Source organism: Impatiens glandulifera, chromosome 2 (genome assembly GCF_907164915.1).
Source record: "Impatiens glandulifera chromosome 2, dImpGla2.1, whole genome shotgun sequence".
In the NCBI taxonomy this organism is placed as follows: domain Eukaryota; kingdom Viridiplantae; phylum Streptophyta; class Magnoliopsida; order Ericales; family Balsaminaceae; genus Impatiens; species Impatiens glandulifera.
Genome location: NC_061863.1, coordinates 57,155,568 through 57,175,866, shown reverse-complemented (window position 1 = coordinate 57,175,866; position 20,299 = coordinate 57,155,568). Strand labels below are relative to the sequence as shown.

Here is a 20,299-nt window from a genome sequence, read left to right as displayed (position 1 = left end):
TAATAACACCAACGAACAAAATACAGCAAATATCGTAAAGGTAAAGGCAGATGTAGTAGGGATTGCAAACCGATGGTACACAACTTAGTTGTATAGCTGATCGTCGTATCCTCTCCCTATTATTGGGAACCTACTTTTAGGGAAAGGAAATTCTAAGGGTCGGAAACAAATGAATGTGTGTGAGTTTAGCAGCGCATAAACCATGTTGTTCAACTAAGTAAGTTTGTTTAGGAAAAATCAGTTTGAAATGACATGCTTTATAAATATATATTTATAATATATATAATATTTTAATTAATTAAATTTAATCTTGAACGATGAAGACATCACTGACATTATTGAATTTATTATTATTATTATCATCATTAATGATTATCTAAGGTAGAGCCCATACTTTATTTCTTTTAACAAAATGTCAACTTAATTTTCTAATTAAAATTGAAAAAACTCTTAACGAGGGGCAAATGAGGCAGTAAAATGATCAGATGGATGCGGCTTAACCCTAGTCAACCAATCAGCAGACGCCAAATACAACTCGGATATCTTTCCCACGACCCGCCTCATATCGGGTCGCTCAACCGCATCCACGTGTACGCATCTAAGCGCGACGCGTGTCAGTTTAACCGCAACACTAACAGGAAACGAGTCGTTAAGCCTCCTATCAATCCAACTCCTCAGCCTCCCTTCTCCTCCGTCAACAGCCTCCTTAGCGGCGTCAATCACAGAAAATTTCTGGTAATTACTTCTCTCTCTATCAAATCTATACTTTACAGGCTCCTCACCAGATAGAAGTTCCAGAATCACTACTCCAAATGCGAATACGTCGGATTTCTTCGTCGGAATACCATTCGACTGAAATTCCGGCGACATGTATCCTCGATCGCCTTCAAATTGCATCGACCGGTTCTCCGACGAGATTTCATTCAACCATCCGATCTCTCCGGTGAGAACGGCGGTTCCAAAGTGACAGATCTTAGCGTTAAGAGATGGTTCCGTTACGATAACGCTACTGCTCCTTATATGTTTATGTACAAAATTGAATTCCGATCCTATTCTGATATTGTTGTGTATGTAATCTAAACCTTGTGCGAGATCACTCGCAATCTGGATCCGTGACATCCACGTCGGAAGAGACGTGAAATTGGAGATTTTAGGATTTCGTAGACAGTCCGCAAGAGTTGATCCGCCGGAGACGAAATCGTAGACTAGGTAAACGTAATCGGATTCGGAGGAGGAGAGAGTTGCTCCAACAAGGCTAATTATACTAGCATGGTGAGTGCTACATAGCGCTGTCAGCCGTTCTTTGAATTGAGATTCGTGGTGATTGATTAGTAACCGTCGTCGTAACTTCTTACGCTGGAATACGATTACATCCTTGCCGCGAAGATTGCAGCGCCATGATGGAGTGGAAGAGGAGGAATATCTCTTGGCGAGGAAATTGTTGGTAGCGGAACGGATCTCGGAATAGTCGTAGAACTGAGTGTTTTCCGGTAAGGAGTCACGGAGGGTGGAGAGTTGAGATGTAGCGCTAGAAAGAGAAGATGCGGTGGTGATCTGAGATGCGTTGAGAAGGTAGCTTGAGCTTGATGTGGTTGAGGGAATGAATGTTGGTTGAGACTTTGGGGTTCGTGGCGTAATGATCGGTGAGCTTCTTCGATATGCCTCGGCAACTTGAGACGGCTCTGCTACGTCTGTTGCCGTTTTTGTTTTGCACATCCGGCAGAGTAGAAGATGAATTTCACGGCGACGGCGACGGCGACGGCGAGCCTGACTTGTGCTGGTGGTGTTTCTATTGGGGAAGGAAGGAGACCTGTATGAGCGTGATGGAAGTCACATTCTCACAATATTAATATTATGAGCGTGACTCCTCATACAAACAAGTCTTATAGCTAGACTAATTATTAAAAAAATAAAAATAAATCAATGTTCAAAATGTCCTCGATCAAATTGTGAAATACTGAACCACTTACACACAATAGTTTCTGTTTCAAAATATTGTATCAATATTATTAAAAAATATATTAAAATTATTGTTTTTTAACATAGAATAAAATAAAATGAAAATAGGTCAAACAAAATTGTAATTTAAAAAAAAAAAAAAGAAGCTAAGAGTAGAAAAAAAAGAAAAAGTTAAATACATGGAAAAGATTAGTTAGAAAACTATAATTAAAATAAAATAAAATAAAATTACATCAACCTAACATGTAAATGAAGAGATTAAATTTTAACCTTAATGAGTGCTGAGGACATGTAAACTAATTTAAATCCAAATAAATTTAATATAAAAAAAAAATTATATGGATATGATATGGCTTTTTAAAAAATATTAAGATTTATTAAATCTTTTATTTCTTAATCATGTAAATGCTCACTATCTGATGTCATTAATTGTGTTAATATTACAAATTCAGTATGATATCTTTTTAGTTAATTTAGTAAATTTTAAATGCATTTATGTGTTTTAACATATAAATACATATATCTCAAAATATTGATAAAAGAAACAATTGAGAGTAAGTGTAACAAATCTATTTGATTCATTTATTTCTACGAACGAACAAGAGTAGACGAATTCAAATTAAAAAATTTGTCTCTACAAAAAATTGATCCAAAATTTGAGGCATACAAAGGATAAAGTTATAATTGAATGGCTATTTCCATCAAAACGGTAAGTCCTTAGCGAATCTTCCCTGAAACGGAACCCATATAATCCGAGATTATCTGCAAATATCATCATCGACATATATTAACCAATATAAACCAATATGAACCAAATAACAAATAATAACCAATATGAACCACCAAATAAGAACAGATTAAATCGAAGGATTGAAATGAAGATAATGAAAACATAAACATAAATCTTAAAATCCTTCACCTGACATGCATGCAAAATAGGTTTAGGGTTAGAGTTTATGAAGATCGTGTAAATAAAAACATAAATTGATTTAGGTTAGGTTTTGAAATAAAGATCAGGTAAATAAGAATATAAATCTGTATTTGTATGAAGTGGACCGCCGCCCCGCCGTAGTCGCCGTCAAAGAGAGAACAAGAGAAGAGAGAGAAATGAAATAGAAAAATTAGAGTATTTATACTAAACCTTAATTCACTTCGCGAAAAGGACAATTTAATTAAAAAAAAAAGACCACTAATACAATTAAAATTATCTTTCTGGTCAAATAACCTCATCTTTGGAGTCATTCAGTAAAAAAAAAAAAAAAAAAAAAAAAAAAAAAAAAAAAAAAAAACCATGAAATACAATTAAAATTATCTTTTGCATCTGGTCAAATAACCCCATCTTTGGAGTCTTAGGATTTCTTTTTCCTTCAACTTCTGTTCTTCCCAGTCAAGACAGAGGACTGATTAATATCACTCAGTCTTAGGAGATCAACCTAATCTGGGTGATGGCTTGTAAGATTGCGTTGCATTTTTAGGTATAAATTCATAAATAGGATATTGATATTTTCTATCAAATCAAATGGTAACTAGTAACAGTTCAAGTAAGGTTTCATCAATTGGAAATGGTTCAACAGATTCCTCTTGATTGAGAAGGTCAGTTAGGGAAAATGCATGGGAAAGCAACCAAGTCCAATATTCAAAACTCCGTTAACAACGAAGTCTGATTATCTAACTATCTCAAAGCCATCAAGCAGCAGGAAGTCGGAGCGTCTAGAGAAGGTTTTGCCAACTCCAGTAAAGAAGAAATCACAGAAGGTCGAAGAACAAGAATCTCAGATGGAACTCAGAAGGAAACTCCTTCTCCCTTGAGGCGTTCTGAAAGGAGTAAAAAAACAGACTATGTCGAACCCATCGAGCTTAAATTGGAAAAGGATGGACAGTCGGACCTACAAGGCTCTTTTTAGTACACAACAGGGTAGTAGTAGTGGTGGTGCTGCTAAGAATGACCTGGAAACGGTCTTGGAGGTGAATCAGGAAAAAATAGAGGAGAAGCAATTGGATGATCATTTGAGTGATGTGATTGATTTGGGGAGGTAGTTGGATGTATTTGAGATTAATCCTAAATAACAACAATAATCAAACATCAAGAATCAACCATCAAGCATCAAACATTTGTCATCAATCATCAAGCATTTAGTAGCATCAAGCATCAAGCATCAAGCATCAAGCATCAAGCATCAAGCATCAAGCATCAAGCATCAAGCATCAAACATCAAGCATCAAGAATCAAATATCAAGCATCAAGCATCAAGCATCAAGCATCAAGAATCAAATATCAAGCATCAAGCATCAAACATCAAGCATCAAACATCAAGCATCAAGCATCAAACATCAATCATCAAGCATTTAACATCAAGCATCAAGCATTAATCAACAAACATCAAACATAAGACATTAAGCATCAAACAACAAACAACAAGAAACAAACAACAAACACCAAGGCCTTGTTCTCTTTGGATTTTTTAAAAAATTCATCAAAAATCAAATTTTCAATCAATCACATCACTCATTTCATTAACCAAAATACTAAAATACACTCTATTTTAAATTATTATTTTTTATTTTATTCATATATATCAATACCCATTAAGTTTTTTTACTAAAAATAATCACCACTTCCTCAAACTCATCATCAATCATTACTTTTTTCCCTCTCTATATTTTTTCAAAAACCCCAATCCGAACGCATTAATCATTAAGCATCAAGAAACAAATATCTAGCATCAAGAAACAAATATCAAGCATTAAACATCAATCCTCAATCCTCAAGCAACCAACATCAAACAATTTTTCAAGGCATTCTTTTCAAATGGGACAGGAGGGGACAGTGTTAGGGACAGACAACTGATCTTCCCCATTTATATGTACAAACACATATCTCGCAAACATTGATAAAAGAAAAAATGAAGAGTATGTGTAACAAATGTATTTGATTTATTTATCTATACAAACAAGAGTAAATGAATTCAAGTTAAAATTTGTGTCTCTACCAAAAATTGATTCAAAATTTGGGGCATCGAAATGATAAAGTTAGGATTGAATGACTATTTCCATCCAAATTTACGTCGATAGATTATTTCTATGTCGATCTTCAATGTCATCTGGCTCATGGATCCAATCGCAAATAATCTATTTAACTTCGATATCATCTTTAGATGCATCCAAGCCATATTACATGTATTGATTTTAATATAGATTCTTAAAGCCCAATGTGGAATCACAGTCACGTTTCATTTCATCTGTTGGAAGTGAAGGTCGCCATCTTTGTCGTCTTGAGATATGAAGTCTTACAAATCTACCTTACATAAGAAGGTCCGACATCATTCAATGTTGGTTCATCGGTTGGAAGTGAAGGGCAGTCGGGGTCACCATCCTAGCTTTTGACGACATCATTTGCAACCATAGAAAACCTAAAACCAATAGGAGGCATTATGGATTCACAGGTTGGAACCATAGAAAATTCATAAATTGCTTGAATATAAAGATTTTATCTTTGATTCAAGTCAATGAACCAACAATATGAAAAGTTCTAAAGAAAAGCTTCAAGGGATCTCCTAGAGGTAATTAAGAATTTAAATACTTATAATTTGTTGGTTCATTTCATATTTGGAACTGAAATTTTTTTATCGTTTAAATTCAATATGATAAAATATTTACACATTTTCTTAATATACTTATATAGTTTATATAATAATTTACAAATAGGGCTTTAAAGAAATAAGTCATATACCAAACATTAATGAAACATGTAGATTTTTTCATATACAAATCTTTCAAATTCAACTTGCTCCTTAGATTTAATATCTTGTCAAAATTTCAAAACCATTGTGAGAATTCAATGAGTCACGAGACAAAAAAAAATTATCTAATCAAATAATGTTAATTTTTGTTGTTATTTCATAAAAAAAATTATTATATGAATTGCAACTTTGTAAAATGGGTAATTCACAAACAATGGTTTTCATGTTCCTCCTATATTCAATTTTAGTTGAATATTAACACATTATAATTTGTTTCTAGTTTTTGTAGAATACCACATATTGACTTAGTTATTAAATACAAAAGGCCAAATCTTATACCTTAAAATTTAAATAAATTAATCAACAATAAACCTCTTATATTTTTTTGTAGGATCAATTTACTTAATTTTTTCGTTTAATTTCATCTTAGAATTACATCTTAGCCCCCATCATACCACAATCTGAAAAAGTAATTCTTTTGATTGACATGTAGAAATTTCAATAAAAGGAATATTTAAAATGGAGATTTTGGCTCCACTTATAAAAAAACATAATCCTCATAAATGAGAATCACCATTATTAACTCAATCATTTTCTATAAACAATTAGTAGTCATATTTAGGGTTCGCTTACTAAGGCAGGCCCAGGCTGGTGTGTGTTCCGATCTTTCAAGTGAGAGCTTGTGACCATCGCAGTGACCGCAGTATGCTTGCTTAATTGACTCTCTCTTCCTTCTTTATCGTTGCATCACAAGTTCGTACGACAATCCGTATTGTGCACTCAAGCTTGGAAGATGACTCTGCCATTGGACACAAGATTCATATAGTCCTTGGATCAATCCATTTTGGGGTAAGGTGACTAAGGTCATAGATACATGTGATATATTGGATACAAATTAATAATACTTGAGTTCAAAACATTGATTATTATTACCTTTTCATTTAAAATAATAAATCTTTTTTCACAAGCATTTTTTCCTTAAAGACTAAGCAATAATGGAGCTCTACTTTTTTTATATAGGAAAAGATAGAATCAATTCCAATCCTTTATGAACATCTTTGAAAATAGAATTTATTTTACTATTTAATTACTCATAATTAAATTCTAGTAATTAATTATCGGTAACTTCACAATTTAAAATGAATTTGCAAGTAATTAATTATTGGTAACTTGACAATTTAAAATAAGCTCGTAAGTACTTAAATAGTTTTCCAAAAATTAAAAAAATAAATAAATTCCGATATATGCGGCGACTTTTGAGTCCATTCAATTTGATACTTTATCTATTACAATTATTATATAAAAAGAAAATCTATACAAACAAGTTTTATACAATTTATTTATGATTATACTAGAATTGTTTCTGATATAAAAATGTAATCTCGATTTCGAAAGACGTGCAAAATAAGTTCCCTTTTCATTTATATTATATTTAGAATTAATTATAAATTATATATATCTGAAAAATCATTTGCTATCATTCTTATTACTTTGAATATTAATGTGAATACATTATTAAAAATTACTTCAAATATATATGTATATATATAATTATAATGATCTAATAGGTAAATATTCATATTTTGTTAAGAATTGAGAAAACTATATGGTTTCAAATCTCAAATTGTATGAATTTGAGGAAGAAATTATCTTTATAAAGTTAATTGAGAAATTATAAAATTTAAATTTAGCCAATTTTTGTATATTTTATTTTACAATATTTTAAACTCACTCTCAATCAATTTTTTTATTTGTTTTATTGTCTAATCCAACAAATTTGTGTATTTATCTTTTAAAAAAATATTCAAAATAAGTCAAAAGAAGACAATTAGACCAGACATGAATCTTAGCTAAATAAAATAAAATAATATATATATATATATATATATATAAATTTAGACATCTTCCCGTGAATGCACTAACAATATAATCGGACATTTCTCTGCATAAGAGTAGAAATTAGGGTTTTGTGTCAATTTCAGGGTTTGCTGTGTCCAAGTACTTGCATTGCTTATCATCGGGTCTATACTCGACCGGCCACGGTGTTCTAGTTTCATCCTACCGCCTGAGATTGCAGTCACGGTGTTCTTGGTTGATCGCGGCCTCGGTGTTCTGTCTGGTCAACTCTAAGTCGGTAGGCGAGATCGTACTTTCTTATTATTGTATGGTCGCGTGAACCTGTTCTTTGAATTCAGTTATCCCCCATATGAAAGAAGGTTAAGCTTCCGATAATCTATGCAACCCATCATTTTCTTTACATTGGTTTCTTCAAGAAGAAGACCTAGTTTATGTGAAGATAATGGTAGCTAGCAACAGTGCAAGTAAGGTTTCATCAACGGGAAATGGTTCAACAGATTCCCCTGGATTGAGAAGGTCAGTTAGGGAAAATGCATGGGGAAAGCAACCAAGTCCAATATCCAAAACTCCGTTAACAACAAAGTCTGATTATCTAACTATCTCAAAGCCATCTAGCAGCAGGAAGTCGGAGCGTCTAGAGAAGGTTTTGCCAACTCCAGTAGAGAAGAAATCACAGGAGGTCGAAGAACAAGAATCTCAGCTGGAAACTCAGAAGGAAACTCCTTCTCCCTTGAGGCGTTCTGAAAGGAGTAAAAAACAGACTATGTCGAACCCATCGAGCATAAAAAGGAAAGTGATGAGCAGTCGGACCTACAAGGCTCTTTTTAGTGCACACCAGGGAAGTAGTAGTAGTAGTGCTGCTATTAAGAATGACTTGGAAACTGCCTTGGAGGTGAATCAGGAAAAAATAGAGGAGAAGCTATCTTCAAGATATGTGGAATACTGGGTACCGGTTTCAATATCCACTGTTCAACTTGAACAGTACTGTGGTGTTCTTCTTGAAAATTCAAGCACTCTCCGTTCTTCAATGAAAGAACTGTTTGGGGTATTGCAGGATGTTATAGTATCAACTCGAAAGGTCTGGTACTGTACTTTGCATCCTTACTTTGTATGTTTTTTCCTGCAAAATGAACTACATTTTGTAAATTAAGTTGTTTTTGTTTGCTAGATAATCGGTGCCAAATGAACAATTTAATTGTGTGGACATGTGACTCATTTATTTAGGCATTTGGATAAACATAAAACATGAGTACTCAGATTACTTAATATGAGTGGCTAACTAGTAACAGAAATCGATTTTTTTAAATTATGGTGATGTAAGTGGGTCAGCTAATCCTTTGACGAAGGAGTTGGTGTATGAACAATTTTCTCCTTAATATTAATATATTTCTTTGATTATGTTTTGTATTCGTTAGCTTACTACTCAATCGGATTAATTCCCATTTTAACTATTTCAAATAAAAATAATAGTATGTATTTTCTCAAAACTAAAGATAAGAGTTTTGAGTTCATTATAAAATTTATGAAGTCCTTTGGTTTAACTCTATATTTTATACTGTATATGTTTACATACGACATATAAATTAGATCTGCTGTCTTTCATCCATGACATGTTTTTCATTTTTGTGCAATGGAGGTGATAGAATAAATAATTAGTGTGGTTAGGAATACTTTTCTAACACTTCATTAGAGTATATAATATGTTACAGCTTTCAAACATTGTTTGATATCTGTTACAATCTAACACTTATTATAATGATATTTATCTGATTCTTCTCACAGTGCTGTGATCACCCCTACACTGTAGATCAAGCTTTAGAGGGATTATTAATGAAGCAACTCTTTCAACCCGAGATCTTGGACGTGGGTATCAAAGCAAGTGGCAAATTGCAACTTCTTGATACAATACTTTCAGAAATTAGAAACAAAGGGCTTAGAGTGCTCATTCTTTTCAAGGTAGATTATCTGATGTTTAAGCTTTTAATGTCTTACTTCACACAAATCCATTGTGTTCCTAGATACATGTTATTATTGTACTTCAACCCATGTTTACCTACTTTTTTCATGGTTTCTTATTATTTGAAATCGTCTCATAGAATTGTTTTTAGAATATGATTTAGGTGATATTATGTTGCGTAATATTTTAATAAAAACAATTACAAAATATATATAATTTTAATTTTTTGTTTGAATTGTTTGTTTTTGTATTATATGGATCAAATTAGATATGAAAATGACATAACTTAATAGGAGTAGTTATGTTTAAAATAAAAAATCCATAAACCAAATATGTCTTGATTTTGAATAAATGTGTCAGAATTCAGTTTTGCTGAGTAGATGTATAAGTTTCACAGTTGACTTTTATTCTTGAAATCTTCATAAAGTGTTTGACCTGGCTAGTTGTGGTTAAACACACTAGTCAGATTTGTTATCAGTGCCATGTGTTTTAGATTTGCACGCAACAGGTGATGCATCTGATATTGTATTGGCCTAACACACCTCATATTTTGCTAGAATATTAGTGGCTCTGGAAGAGGTATTGGAGATATACTGGATGACTTTCTTCAGGGAAGATTTGGCCAAGATTCTTATGAACGTGTTGATCAAGGCCTTCCCAATCACAGGAAACAAACTTCTGTAAACAGATTCAATGACAAGAATAGTGACAGATTTGTTTTTCTTTTGGAAATTCGTGCCTGCCAATCAAGCATCAAACTTTCATCTGTGGATGCCATAATTATTTTTAATAGTGATTGGAATCCTTCACTTGACCTAAGAGCACTGAATCGAATGCCAATTGACTCATCTCTTAAACAGATTAAGATATTCCGCCTATATTCACCATTTACTTTAGAAGAAAAAGTTCTGATCCTTGCAGCACAAAACGTGACTCTTGATAACAGTTTGCATAATATAAATAGGAGCACTAGTCACCAGTTACTTCAGTGGGGGGCATCTTATTTATTCAAAAAGTTGGATCTATTTCATGATGCTGACACGGCTTGTTCTGATATGTCTTTGGTATCACCAATTCTCAAGGATGTGGTTCATGAGATACTTGGTTTAGTTAGTTCACATGATGACGTCCACATAGAGAACTCTTTAATTGTCAAGGTCAAGCATAGTGAGGGGACTTATAGTAAGAACCTTCAGTTGCTTGGTGAGCGGGAATTGCAGAATGTTTTAGATGAATCACAACTTTTCTGGGCAAATCTGTTGGATGGAAGAAACCCCAGATGGAAATATCCATCTAGACTGCTACAGAGAAACAGGAAGAGAGTTAACAACTTTAATCAACCCATTGAGGCATCAAAGGATGAACTTGATGTAGTAAAGAAGAAGAAGAAAACTGACAATATTCCTATCTCTCCCTCTCCTGAACTTGGAAGGAATGAGACAGAACCAATTGAGAAGGGTGGATGTAAGTGTATATTATATTCTTATCAGTTTTGACACTGTCACCAAATCTTTTTGATAAAATGACTGAATAATCAATATAATTTTTGTTTATGCAATTTGTGATAGAGCTTTCATAACTAACATTGTCTCTTACAATCTCTGATGCCAAAATCTATTCTTCAGTGGATTTAGGAGGCTTGCAACCTGTTTGTGGTACAGAGTCTTCAAAAGAAGAGACTTCTGATATGCCGCAAAATGTTCATTTGCTTCTAAAGTCAAATATGGAAAAAGTCTCTGATGTTCTCCAACTTCCTGTAAGAACTTATCCCTAGCATTTTCAGTGATTTTCTGGTTGGTTAATGCATTTTTTAAAACAATTCTCTTCAACTTATGATGGTAATGGGTTTATATACCCACCTGATGTTGAGATACCTAACCTCGATCTATAACCTTAAACCGACGGGAATATATTTGCTAATACCACACTGTGGATACTCGTTATTTATATTCTCTTGCTCACTGTCTCACCTTCAAGAGCGAAAGGATTAACTTGTGAACGCATTTTGTGTTCACGCCTTTTTATGCAATGAAATGTTGACCTTTAAAAAAGGTTTTTAGTTATTAACAGTTATTATTCTAGTGCTATATATTTAAGTGACTATCATGAAATAGGGGTGTTGAGTTTGATTATGGTTCTTTCGACGGCCTTATTTGTTTATATGTTAATTTGATAACTGGTAAGTATAGGTTATAAAAAGTGGGTTCTTTGGGGTATAAATATATAATGAATTAAAAAAAAAAAATTAAATGAGATAGAGGGTATGCTGGTTGATCATTTGAGTGATGTGATTGATGAGGGGAGGCAATTGGATGTATTTGAGATTAATCCTAAATAACCCAAACCGATCAAAGCCCAATGGTTTGCATATTCTCTTCTCCCTTCATTTCAAGCTTCAGTTAACATTTGATGCTGACTTTCAGTTCTCATGATAAACTTACTCTCACATGTCATGTTTTTTATCTTCTGTTTTATGCAATCTGTTTATGAATAATACCAAAGCAGAAAAATGTGTAATTGAAATCTAATTTCACAAAAATGTAAGTTGCATGACAACTATTTCTAGTGTATGGATGGGGGGTGCATTAGACATTTTTTTGGTTTCAGTTGACACCATGTGACTCTTGTCTAGGAGTATACTTGCCTCTATTTCAGTAATGAAGATATTTGTCACTATTATTTGTTCCTCACTTTTCCTTTAAGATATAGTTTAGTGAAGATCTAGATGTGGTACTTACATCACAGTGTTGGTGGGTCTATCATGTGTTATTGACTGTCATGATTGGTGTGTTCTTTGTATTTGCAGGATGATGTCAAGATCATGGCTGGAGATCTTCTTGATTACATTATTGATAACCATAGTATTAATATGGAACCGGAAAGCATTTTCCAGGCTTTTCAAATCTCCCTGGTACGTTCACATCTCTCTTTTTATTTTTGCCATTACATTTTAGTCTTGTCTGATGCATACATGGTCTTAGTGGATTCTTGTGTGGTGTGATCTGAAACAGTAACAACTGCAGAAGGTTCTGTTGTAAATCTGGTCAGTTAAATGTATTTTCTTCATCATGTTTATCAAATGCTGAGAGAGAAACCTAGAAATTGCATTTCGACATTAACTATGACACAGTGTTCTAAATGGCGGTAGGCGGTGGCGGAGCGGTAAGTGACTGCCTACTGCCTCGGGTGCCTAGGCGGTGCTTAGGCGGTGCCTAGGGGGTTGGATATAAATATAAATATAAATATAAATAAAATAAAGATGTTCTATAATTATCATTTTACCAAAAAGTAAAATTAATATTCTCTATCTAACATAGTAACATTTAATAAAAATAAGTATGTAGACTAGCTGAAGAAGAGGTAGATGATCGAAGAAGATGTAGATGATCAAGGAGGTGAGGTGAATGAGATAAAAAAACGGAAAAGAAGAAGAGAAATGAGGAAGAGAAATGAAGAAGAGAAATGAATTGGAATGTAAAGAGTCGTTTCAAAATTTAAATAAATAGTGGGAGATAAAGAGTGTTTTTTATTAAATTTATATATATATTAATATTAGTAATTAATTAATTAAAAATAATAAATAATTAAATAATCTGACCGCCTCATGTATAGGCGGTGCGGTGTTGGACCGCCTAGGCGGCCGCCATTTAGAACACTGCTATGACAGGGAGAAGTGGCTAGGCATGCTCCTGGGTGTGATGCACCAGAATATTATGTATTTCGGCACAGCATTAATTGTGGTTGATAAAAATATGGTAGCTTATTTGAGCATTTATGCTATAAGTTTCCTATTAGTTCTTTGAGATTGTTTTGCCTCCAGAATACTATAATCTTGATTGTGCTTGGTAAATATTTTCCTATAAAGCAACACTGCTTGCTTGTGCTTTGATTGCTTTGGCCTTAGCTGTCTTTCACTTTTGCAACTTTTTCTTCTCATACCAGCTAGTATTATCTAATTTCTCATATCTCTACATTACGTCATGCACTGTAAAGGCTTAAACAACATGTCCTGTAAGACCTCTTTTACTCTGCTGAGACAATCCACACAAGTGTGCCCTTCATTCATATTTGATATCTGTTATTGTGAGACAGTAGATTAAATAAAATTGACTGCTATTACTCATTGTTGCTTGACGTTTCAGTGTTGGAATGCGGCTTCATTAGTCAAAAATAAAATTTACAAGGAGAAGTCACTTGCAACAGTGAAGAAGCTTCTGAAGTTTAGCTGCACAGAAGAAGAAGCTAATCATGCTTACTCGAAGATGCGGGATGTACGAAAAAAGTTTTCGAAACACATACATAGTTTGAAAGAACCTAAATATTCGAAGGATGTGGTTTCCGTAACAGATGATGGCCCTATTGGCCTGCCACTAGCAGAGAGAGGGACCTGCCATTTGCAGGCTTTAAATGTGTCGAATGCAGAAACAGATAATTTAATTAGAAAAATGAAACAAGATTATGCAGAACTTTTACAAAATTTTCTCAGACAGTGCCCTTTAGAGAAAGGAATTGAAAGCCATTTCAAGAAGATAGAGGAAAATTATGGAGAACATTTGGAAAGACTTATGTTGCAGCAGCAAGAAGAAATCCATGACATGGAGAAAGATATGGAGCAAAAGAGAGAAGAAATAAATACAGATTACAGAGTACATGCAAGTGTTATTCGCTCCATTAATGTTGAATATTCTCTGAGGTCAGATAAACTTAAAAAAATTGTAGAAGATTTCAGAAAAAGGATGGAGGTACACCACCAACAGAAGGAGGCACGCCTTAGAGAACTCCAGGAAAAGCATGAAGGTGAAAGGATTGTGGAAACGAAGAAGGCCACAGATAAATTAAAATCTTTGTTACCTGCAGATTTTCCTGGTGACTCGGCTTTAAATAGATTTGAGCCTGTAGTTGTTGGTGAGCATGTTTTATCTATTGGCTCCCAGTCTGCCACCTGTGCAAAAGAGAAAACTGATAAACCATCAGATGAGCTTAAACCGGTTTCCAGTGAGTCAACGTGTATTGATGACCAATCAAATATACAAACGGTTAATGGAGCAGTAGGGTTTACTATGAAACCAAGAGGAAACATTGCTATAGATACTTTACCTGGAGTCCTCAATAGAGAGTCAGAGCAACAACCTCACTGTAGCTCTGCTGATAACCTTGAAGAGTCCAACCTGCCTTTGCAACAAGCTCCTGATAAAGATCCATCAAAGGAGCCTTCTAAGTCATCAAGTGCAGCGATGGAAGTTAGTGACAACATAACTGCCACTGAACTCATTGCAGAGCATTGTCAAACAGACGAGACAAATTTGGTAGTCATTGATGATATGAGAAACCAGAATGATGAAATTACTCGCTCCGCCAACTCTGCCAACTCTGATAACATCTGTTGTGAAGAAGCTGGAAGTATAGATAGAGAATGTTTGCAGCAAGAACCACTAGATTGTTCTAAGTCATCGAGTATGGTGATGGAAGTTAGGAACTACATAATTGCCACAGAACTCATTGCAGAGAATTGTCGAACAGACAAGCCAAGTTTGGTGGTCATTGATGAAATGAGAAACCAGAATGATGAAATTTCTCGCTCAGCCAACTCTGATAACATCTGTTGTGAAGAACCTGGAATTGTTGATATAGAGCGTTTGCAGCAAGAATCAATAATTGGTTCACAAGCTACAGTTGACTCACATACTGTTTCTGGACCAAATGATGCAAGCTGCGATAAATTACACCAAGTGGAGTTGCCATTGCTTCCCAACAATCCTGGACCAATTGGTGTAACTCATGGTGGAGAACCTGGGACTGTAGAAATGGAAAGCTTACAACAGACATTAGCTGGTTCAACTATTGTAACTGATTCAAGCAACGTGTCTGTTCGAAATGATCAAAATTGTGGTGAATATATTGGAAATGTAGACATTGGTAGCTCACAACAAGTGTCAATAGCTGGATCACAAGCCGGAGTTGATTCTTGTCATGACGAAGTTGATTTACCTAGAGTTTCAGATGTTTTAGATCAAAATTGTGGTGAAGATATTGGATTTGGAAATGTAGAAAAAGGTAGCTCACAACAAGTGTCAATACCTGGATCGCATGCTGGAGTTGATTCTTGTAATGACGAGGCTGATTTACCTAGAGTTCCCGAAGCTGTAGATCAAGATTGTGGTAAAGATATGGGAAATGTAGACAGAGGTAGCTCACAAGTATCAATAGCTGGAATTGATTCTTGTAATGGCGAGGCTGATTTACCGAGACTTTCCAATGTTGTAGAGACAACAACAACAACAACAGATAATGTTATCCCGACACCAGCTTCATTAATAGCTGGTTCAAATGAAGCTTCTGGATTCGCAATCAAGCCTATGAATATTTGCAGTTCTAGCCAAGTCATGACCACCTCTGTACAAGCTGAGGGCTCAGCTGTGCTGTTGCAAGAAACTACTCAAACTCCAGTAAGTCATCATCCAGTCAATATGCATGGACCACCCACTGTTCAGAATCAATTTTCCATGCACAATCGGACAAATATAGTACTGCCTCTAAATGCAGAAGTTCTGCACCATCAGTATGAAGGCATAAGAGGAGAACCTCCAGAACAACTTATTGCTTCTAGAGGTTTAAGAAGTCTTCATTCTGTTAGTGTCTCTCCCTTGGGACAGGGAACACAACTGCAACCACAGCCGCCAATGCTTAGTGCTCAACCAATGATTCTTAATTTTCCAAACCATAATATGGAAGTCGATGATCCACTGTCAAATGAGACGGATAGGATATCTAAAGAAATGGAGAAGTATAAAAATTCGATGGATGTTAAGGTTGGTTCTTCTATTTCTCTTTTTTATCTTTTGGCTGTTAATAGCATTCATTTTTATATTTACTATTTTTTTTCCTTCATCAGATGTCATTACTAGAATCGGCTCGTGCAAAGGAACTGGAAGAAATTAACCAAAAGTACAATGCTATAATTCATGAAACTGAAACTGCTTTTTCTTCAAATATAAACCAGCTGCAAGTGATAAAAGATAGACTTCTCCACTTCAAGACTACAGCTTTGTCTTTCCACACTAAAAATGCTGTCAAGTCCAATATCTCGCAGTCTGGTAAGTTATATCCTTGTACCATTGTGGTCATGTTGGATTGTTACTTAGCATTTAAACTTGTATCATTGCAGCTTCCCCATCTATCAGCAACATGCAGCAATTCACTACTGGACGATTGTTGGGAAGACAGACTACAGATGTTACTCGAACTTCTTCTACCTCAGTCCTAACAAACTATGAGATGATAGCACCATCTCCGGTCACACATAGTGGTGTGCAAGCTCCAATGATATCAAACATGCGTGGTCAATGGACTCCACATAGACCATCTTTGACTCCTGCTTGGGTTCCTCAACATAGACCATCTTTGACTAATTGGGCTCCTACACATAGACCATCTTTGACTTCTTGGGTTCCTCCACATAGACCATCTTTAACTCCCCCTACTATGATAAATCGCCAAGATCATGGAGAGATGCGTTCACCAGCACCACACCTACGTGGTTTACCATCATACCCTTCTGACCATTATGGCAGGCCTGTCAGTGTCAGAGCTAATGTTTGTGGAATTCGGCCGGAATACATAAACCCGCTCTTAACACCTGTTGGCTCAGTTGCAGACCCATATAGGCAGGCACTTCCAATTGCTCCATCTGCTTTTGCCTCAGCACGGCCAATTGTTATGCCTACAATCCAAACACAACTTGGGGAGGTTACAGTTCAAGCCGAGACCAGTGCGCCTGCTAAGACAAATGAAGTAGTTTGTTTATCAGATGATGACGAGGATGCTGGGAGCATGTAACTGCAGAAGAAAACAACACCATATATATATTGGTCCCAGTTGGCCTCAATGTAGTCTTCTTTTTCTTTTATTATTATTATTATTATTGTTTTGGCTTTGTTTTTTTACTATAACAGCTAAAATCTTTTTATCATTTGGTTTTCAGGGCAAATGGAGAATTCTTGTTACTTTATTAGGGGGGTTGAACCGTGGTTTGAAACTTTCACCAACTGAAATAGAAATGTTTGTTTACAGATTATTGTTCTAACATAATCAACTAACAAATAAAGCATTAAAAACGTCCACTTCGAAAAGTGATTTATTTGAATTTTTAGAAATTAATATAAAATATAAATTTTTTCGAAAATTTTGAAATAATTAACATTAAATTATTTTTTATTCCTAATATTTTTTTGTCACTTTGATAACTTTAATATATAATAAATTTAAATAAAATTTTCTAGTTACTCATAATTTTTAATTATTTTTATAGTTTATTAAGTAAATAATTAAAATTTATTTAGATTAAAGATATTATTATTGATTTATTTTATTTTATTTTTTATAAAGTTGTTTAAGTAATTTAATTTTAAATAAAACTGAAACATAAATAGGGTATTGAACAAAAGCTCTCTTTAACCAATTCTAAAAAAATTAAACGGTAAATAAAATTAAAATATTAAATTATAAATTATAAATAACATTAAAACAAAATGAGAGTTTATAGTTTCAGTTTTAAATTATTCATAAAATGTTAGAATTTTCTTGAACAAATAATTAACCTAAACAATTTTATACACAAAAAATAAAAATAAAATTATAAATATGATTTCAACATTTTTGCCTTTTTTTTTTTCTCTTCCACTTTTCTTTTCTTTTTTTTTTTTTTTTTTTTTTTTTTTTTTTTTTTCTATATATGAGGGCATCTCCAACCCTACTGCAAAATGGGTTTGCTGTAGCCCATTTTGCTCAAATGCAGATCCGACAAATATGGAGAGAATTCGACAAATTTGGCGTACTACTGTTCATCACTGCAATTAGGCATAAAATGTAATCATGTCCTCCAACTTTTGTGTTTTTTTAATTAAGAATTTCTTTATTTATTTTTATATTAAACATTTCTCTAATTTTATATATTTATAATCTTTAATATATAATCTTTTTATATTTATATATAATTTATTTAAGTATTTAATAATTTATTTATTTGTACTGTGTAAGTTTTTTTTTAATAATATTTAATTTAATATAATTTTTGTTTGTTTAAAATATTATTAAATTATATTTATGTGTATTGTTAATTTATAATTAAATTTTGTTTCATAAACAAATAAGAAAAGATTGGGGTTAAATTTATAAAGTTGATAAATATATAGATAATATTAGTAAAGTTAAAAAGTTGGTATAAAAAAGAATATTCTGAGAATAGGGTTTTGGGGTTGGAGATGAATTGCTGTTTGATGTGATGTTTACTGCATTTTGGAGTTGAAAATGGTGTTGAGGGTTGGAGATGGTCTGATGGGTTATTAAGAAAAAAAGTTTGGAATTTATTGTTGTAAATAACACCTTTATTAGTTTTTCCAATTAAAGGTTATTTGTAACTTTAAATAATCTTCATTTTTTTCTTCTTTTAATTTCTTTTTTTTCTTTTAAAAAAAATAAATAAATATTAATATACATTTATTTTGTTTAACCTATTTATTTAGGCAAATAAATTAATATTAATATATATATATATATTTTTGTATTTGTTTATTTATTTTATTAATATTTTTAATAATAAATTAAATCATTTAAAATTCAACTTATTTACCGACCTATTATTTATTTTATTAATAATGTCCGTATAAATTTTATTTTTGGCTCTAATAATACTATATTATTCAGTCTTTAATTTGACAATAAATTGCCTAAAAAGCAAGCAATTATGAAAAATCACTATTTCTAAGCAAAACTAATTTGAGAATAAAGCTTGAGATTTAAAAAAGGTTTCATTACAAATTATTAATAGAATTTGAGACTTAAAGTGGTTTTTTATTTGGCAATAAATTGCCGCAAAAAGTACGTAGCCAATTATGAACAAACTTCACTATTTTTAAACAAAACTAATTTTTTAGATTAAATATTTTTAGTGATCACTCTTTCTGTATTTTTTCAACTTTTTTATTATTAAAAATGCCGGCAATATTTTAATTCAATAATATATTATATAATAAATTTAATTATGTTTTATTATAAAATGAAAATAAATAAATTATATAATTTTTAAAAATATTTATTAATTTGTAATTTAATCAATATATAAAAGATATGTCATATTTAGTGCATTTATAGTGTATGAATTTTGTTTCTTATGCTATTTATATTAATAAATTTTAGTATAACTATTAATTTATATCACATACAAAAAAATATTTCATCATGAGTTTGTTGAAAACATTACAATCCCTCTATTATAGTTTATTTCTATAGAGAAATGGAAGGGGCTGAGATTCAACGAGGCATGCCAAAATATCAATGAAAAAAATTTTCTCGCCTAAAACTTAATTTGAAAAATTATTTCTCTCGTTACTTAGTTTTTATTTATTTTGAAGATAAAAATACATCAAATGTTTTCGTCTCTTTGTCTTCTTCTTTTCTGTTTGCTCGAGTCTCTTTGTTTCTTAATCTTGTCTTCCATTTGCTCACCTATCTTTTCTTTTTAGATCATCTCGATGTCAAACAGTTCTAAAGCTCTTGTGAAGTAAAAATGATACATTTTTCAGTGTTCTTTTGAAGCTATACGTTTTATTTATTATTTCTTTTATAACTTTGCGTTTATTTCTAATTTGATAATCAGCGTATCAAATTTTGAAGTGAGAGGTTATATAAATACCACGCAAAATGTTTAATAGAATGTCAAAAATAAAGTTAGTGGTTGTTTTTTTTATATAATATAAATGTCTTTTTTCTAATTAAGGTTGAAATGTGC

At 32.8% G+C, this 20,299-nt stretch overlaps 2 protein-coding genes across 3 annotated transcripts; one reads left to right on the top strand and one right to left on the bottom strand.

The window, feature by feature from the left end:
* Nucleotides 1-383: 383 nt before the first annotated feature.
* On the bottom strand, nt 384-1,856 carry LOC124926698 (lysM domain receptor-like kinase 3). Its single transcript, XM_047466978.1, has one exon. The coding sequence runs from the start codon at nt 1,714-1,716 to the stop codon at nt 451-453; it is 1,266 nt and encodes a 421-aa protein (XP_047322934.1). The 5' UTR covers nt 1,717-1,856; the 3' UTR covers nt 384-450.
* Nucleotides 1,857-7,637: 5,781 nt separating this feature from the next.
* Nucleotides 7,638-17,590, top strand: LOC124924022. 2 transcript variants are annotated; one of them, XR_007098288.1, is made up of 9 exons: nt 7,638-8,634; nt 9,339-9,512; nt 10,071-10,977; nt 11,139-11,269; nt 12,320-12,424; nt 13,656-16,322; nt 16,406-16,607; nt 16,679-17,399; nt 17,495-17,590. XR_007098288.1 is itself a non-coding variant. In XM_047464055.1 (8 exons), exons 1-8 carry the CDS (start codon nt 7,999-8,001, stop codon nt 17,347-17,349), a joined length of 5,493 nt encoding a protein of 1,830 aa, XP_047320011.1. In that variant the 5' UTR covers nt 7,638-7,998; the 3' UTR covers nt 17,350-17,590. The 2 variants fall into 2 exon arrangements, 1 of the variants encoding a protein (XP_047320011.1); XM_047464055.1 differs by having other exon boundaries at nt 16,679-17,590.
* Nucleotides 17,591-20,299: the final 2,709 nt, after the last annotated feature.

Excerpts from the sequence above, each read along its gene's own strand:
- LOC124926698 (XM_047466978.1), bottom strand. The coding sequence starts at position 1,716 with ATGTGCAAAACAAAAACGGCAACAGACGTAGCAGAGCCGTCTCAAGTT.
- LOC124924022 (XM_047464055.1), top strand. The coding sequence starts at position 7,999 with ATGGTAGCTAGCAACAGTGCAAGTAAGGTTTCATCAACGGGAAATGGT. Across the intron at positions 10,978-11,138 it reads ACCAATTGAGAAGGGTGGAT|TGGATTTAGGAGGCTTGCAA; the intron begins GTAAGTGTATAT and ends TCTATTCTTCAG. Across the intron at positions 12,425-13,655 it reads AGGCTTTTCAAATCTCCCTG|TGTTGGAATGCGGCTTCATT; the intron begins GTACGTTCACAT and ends TTGACGTTTCAG.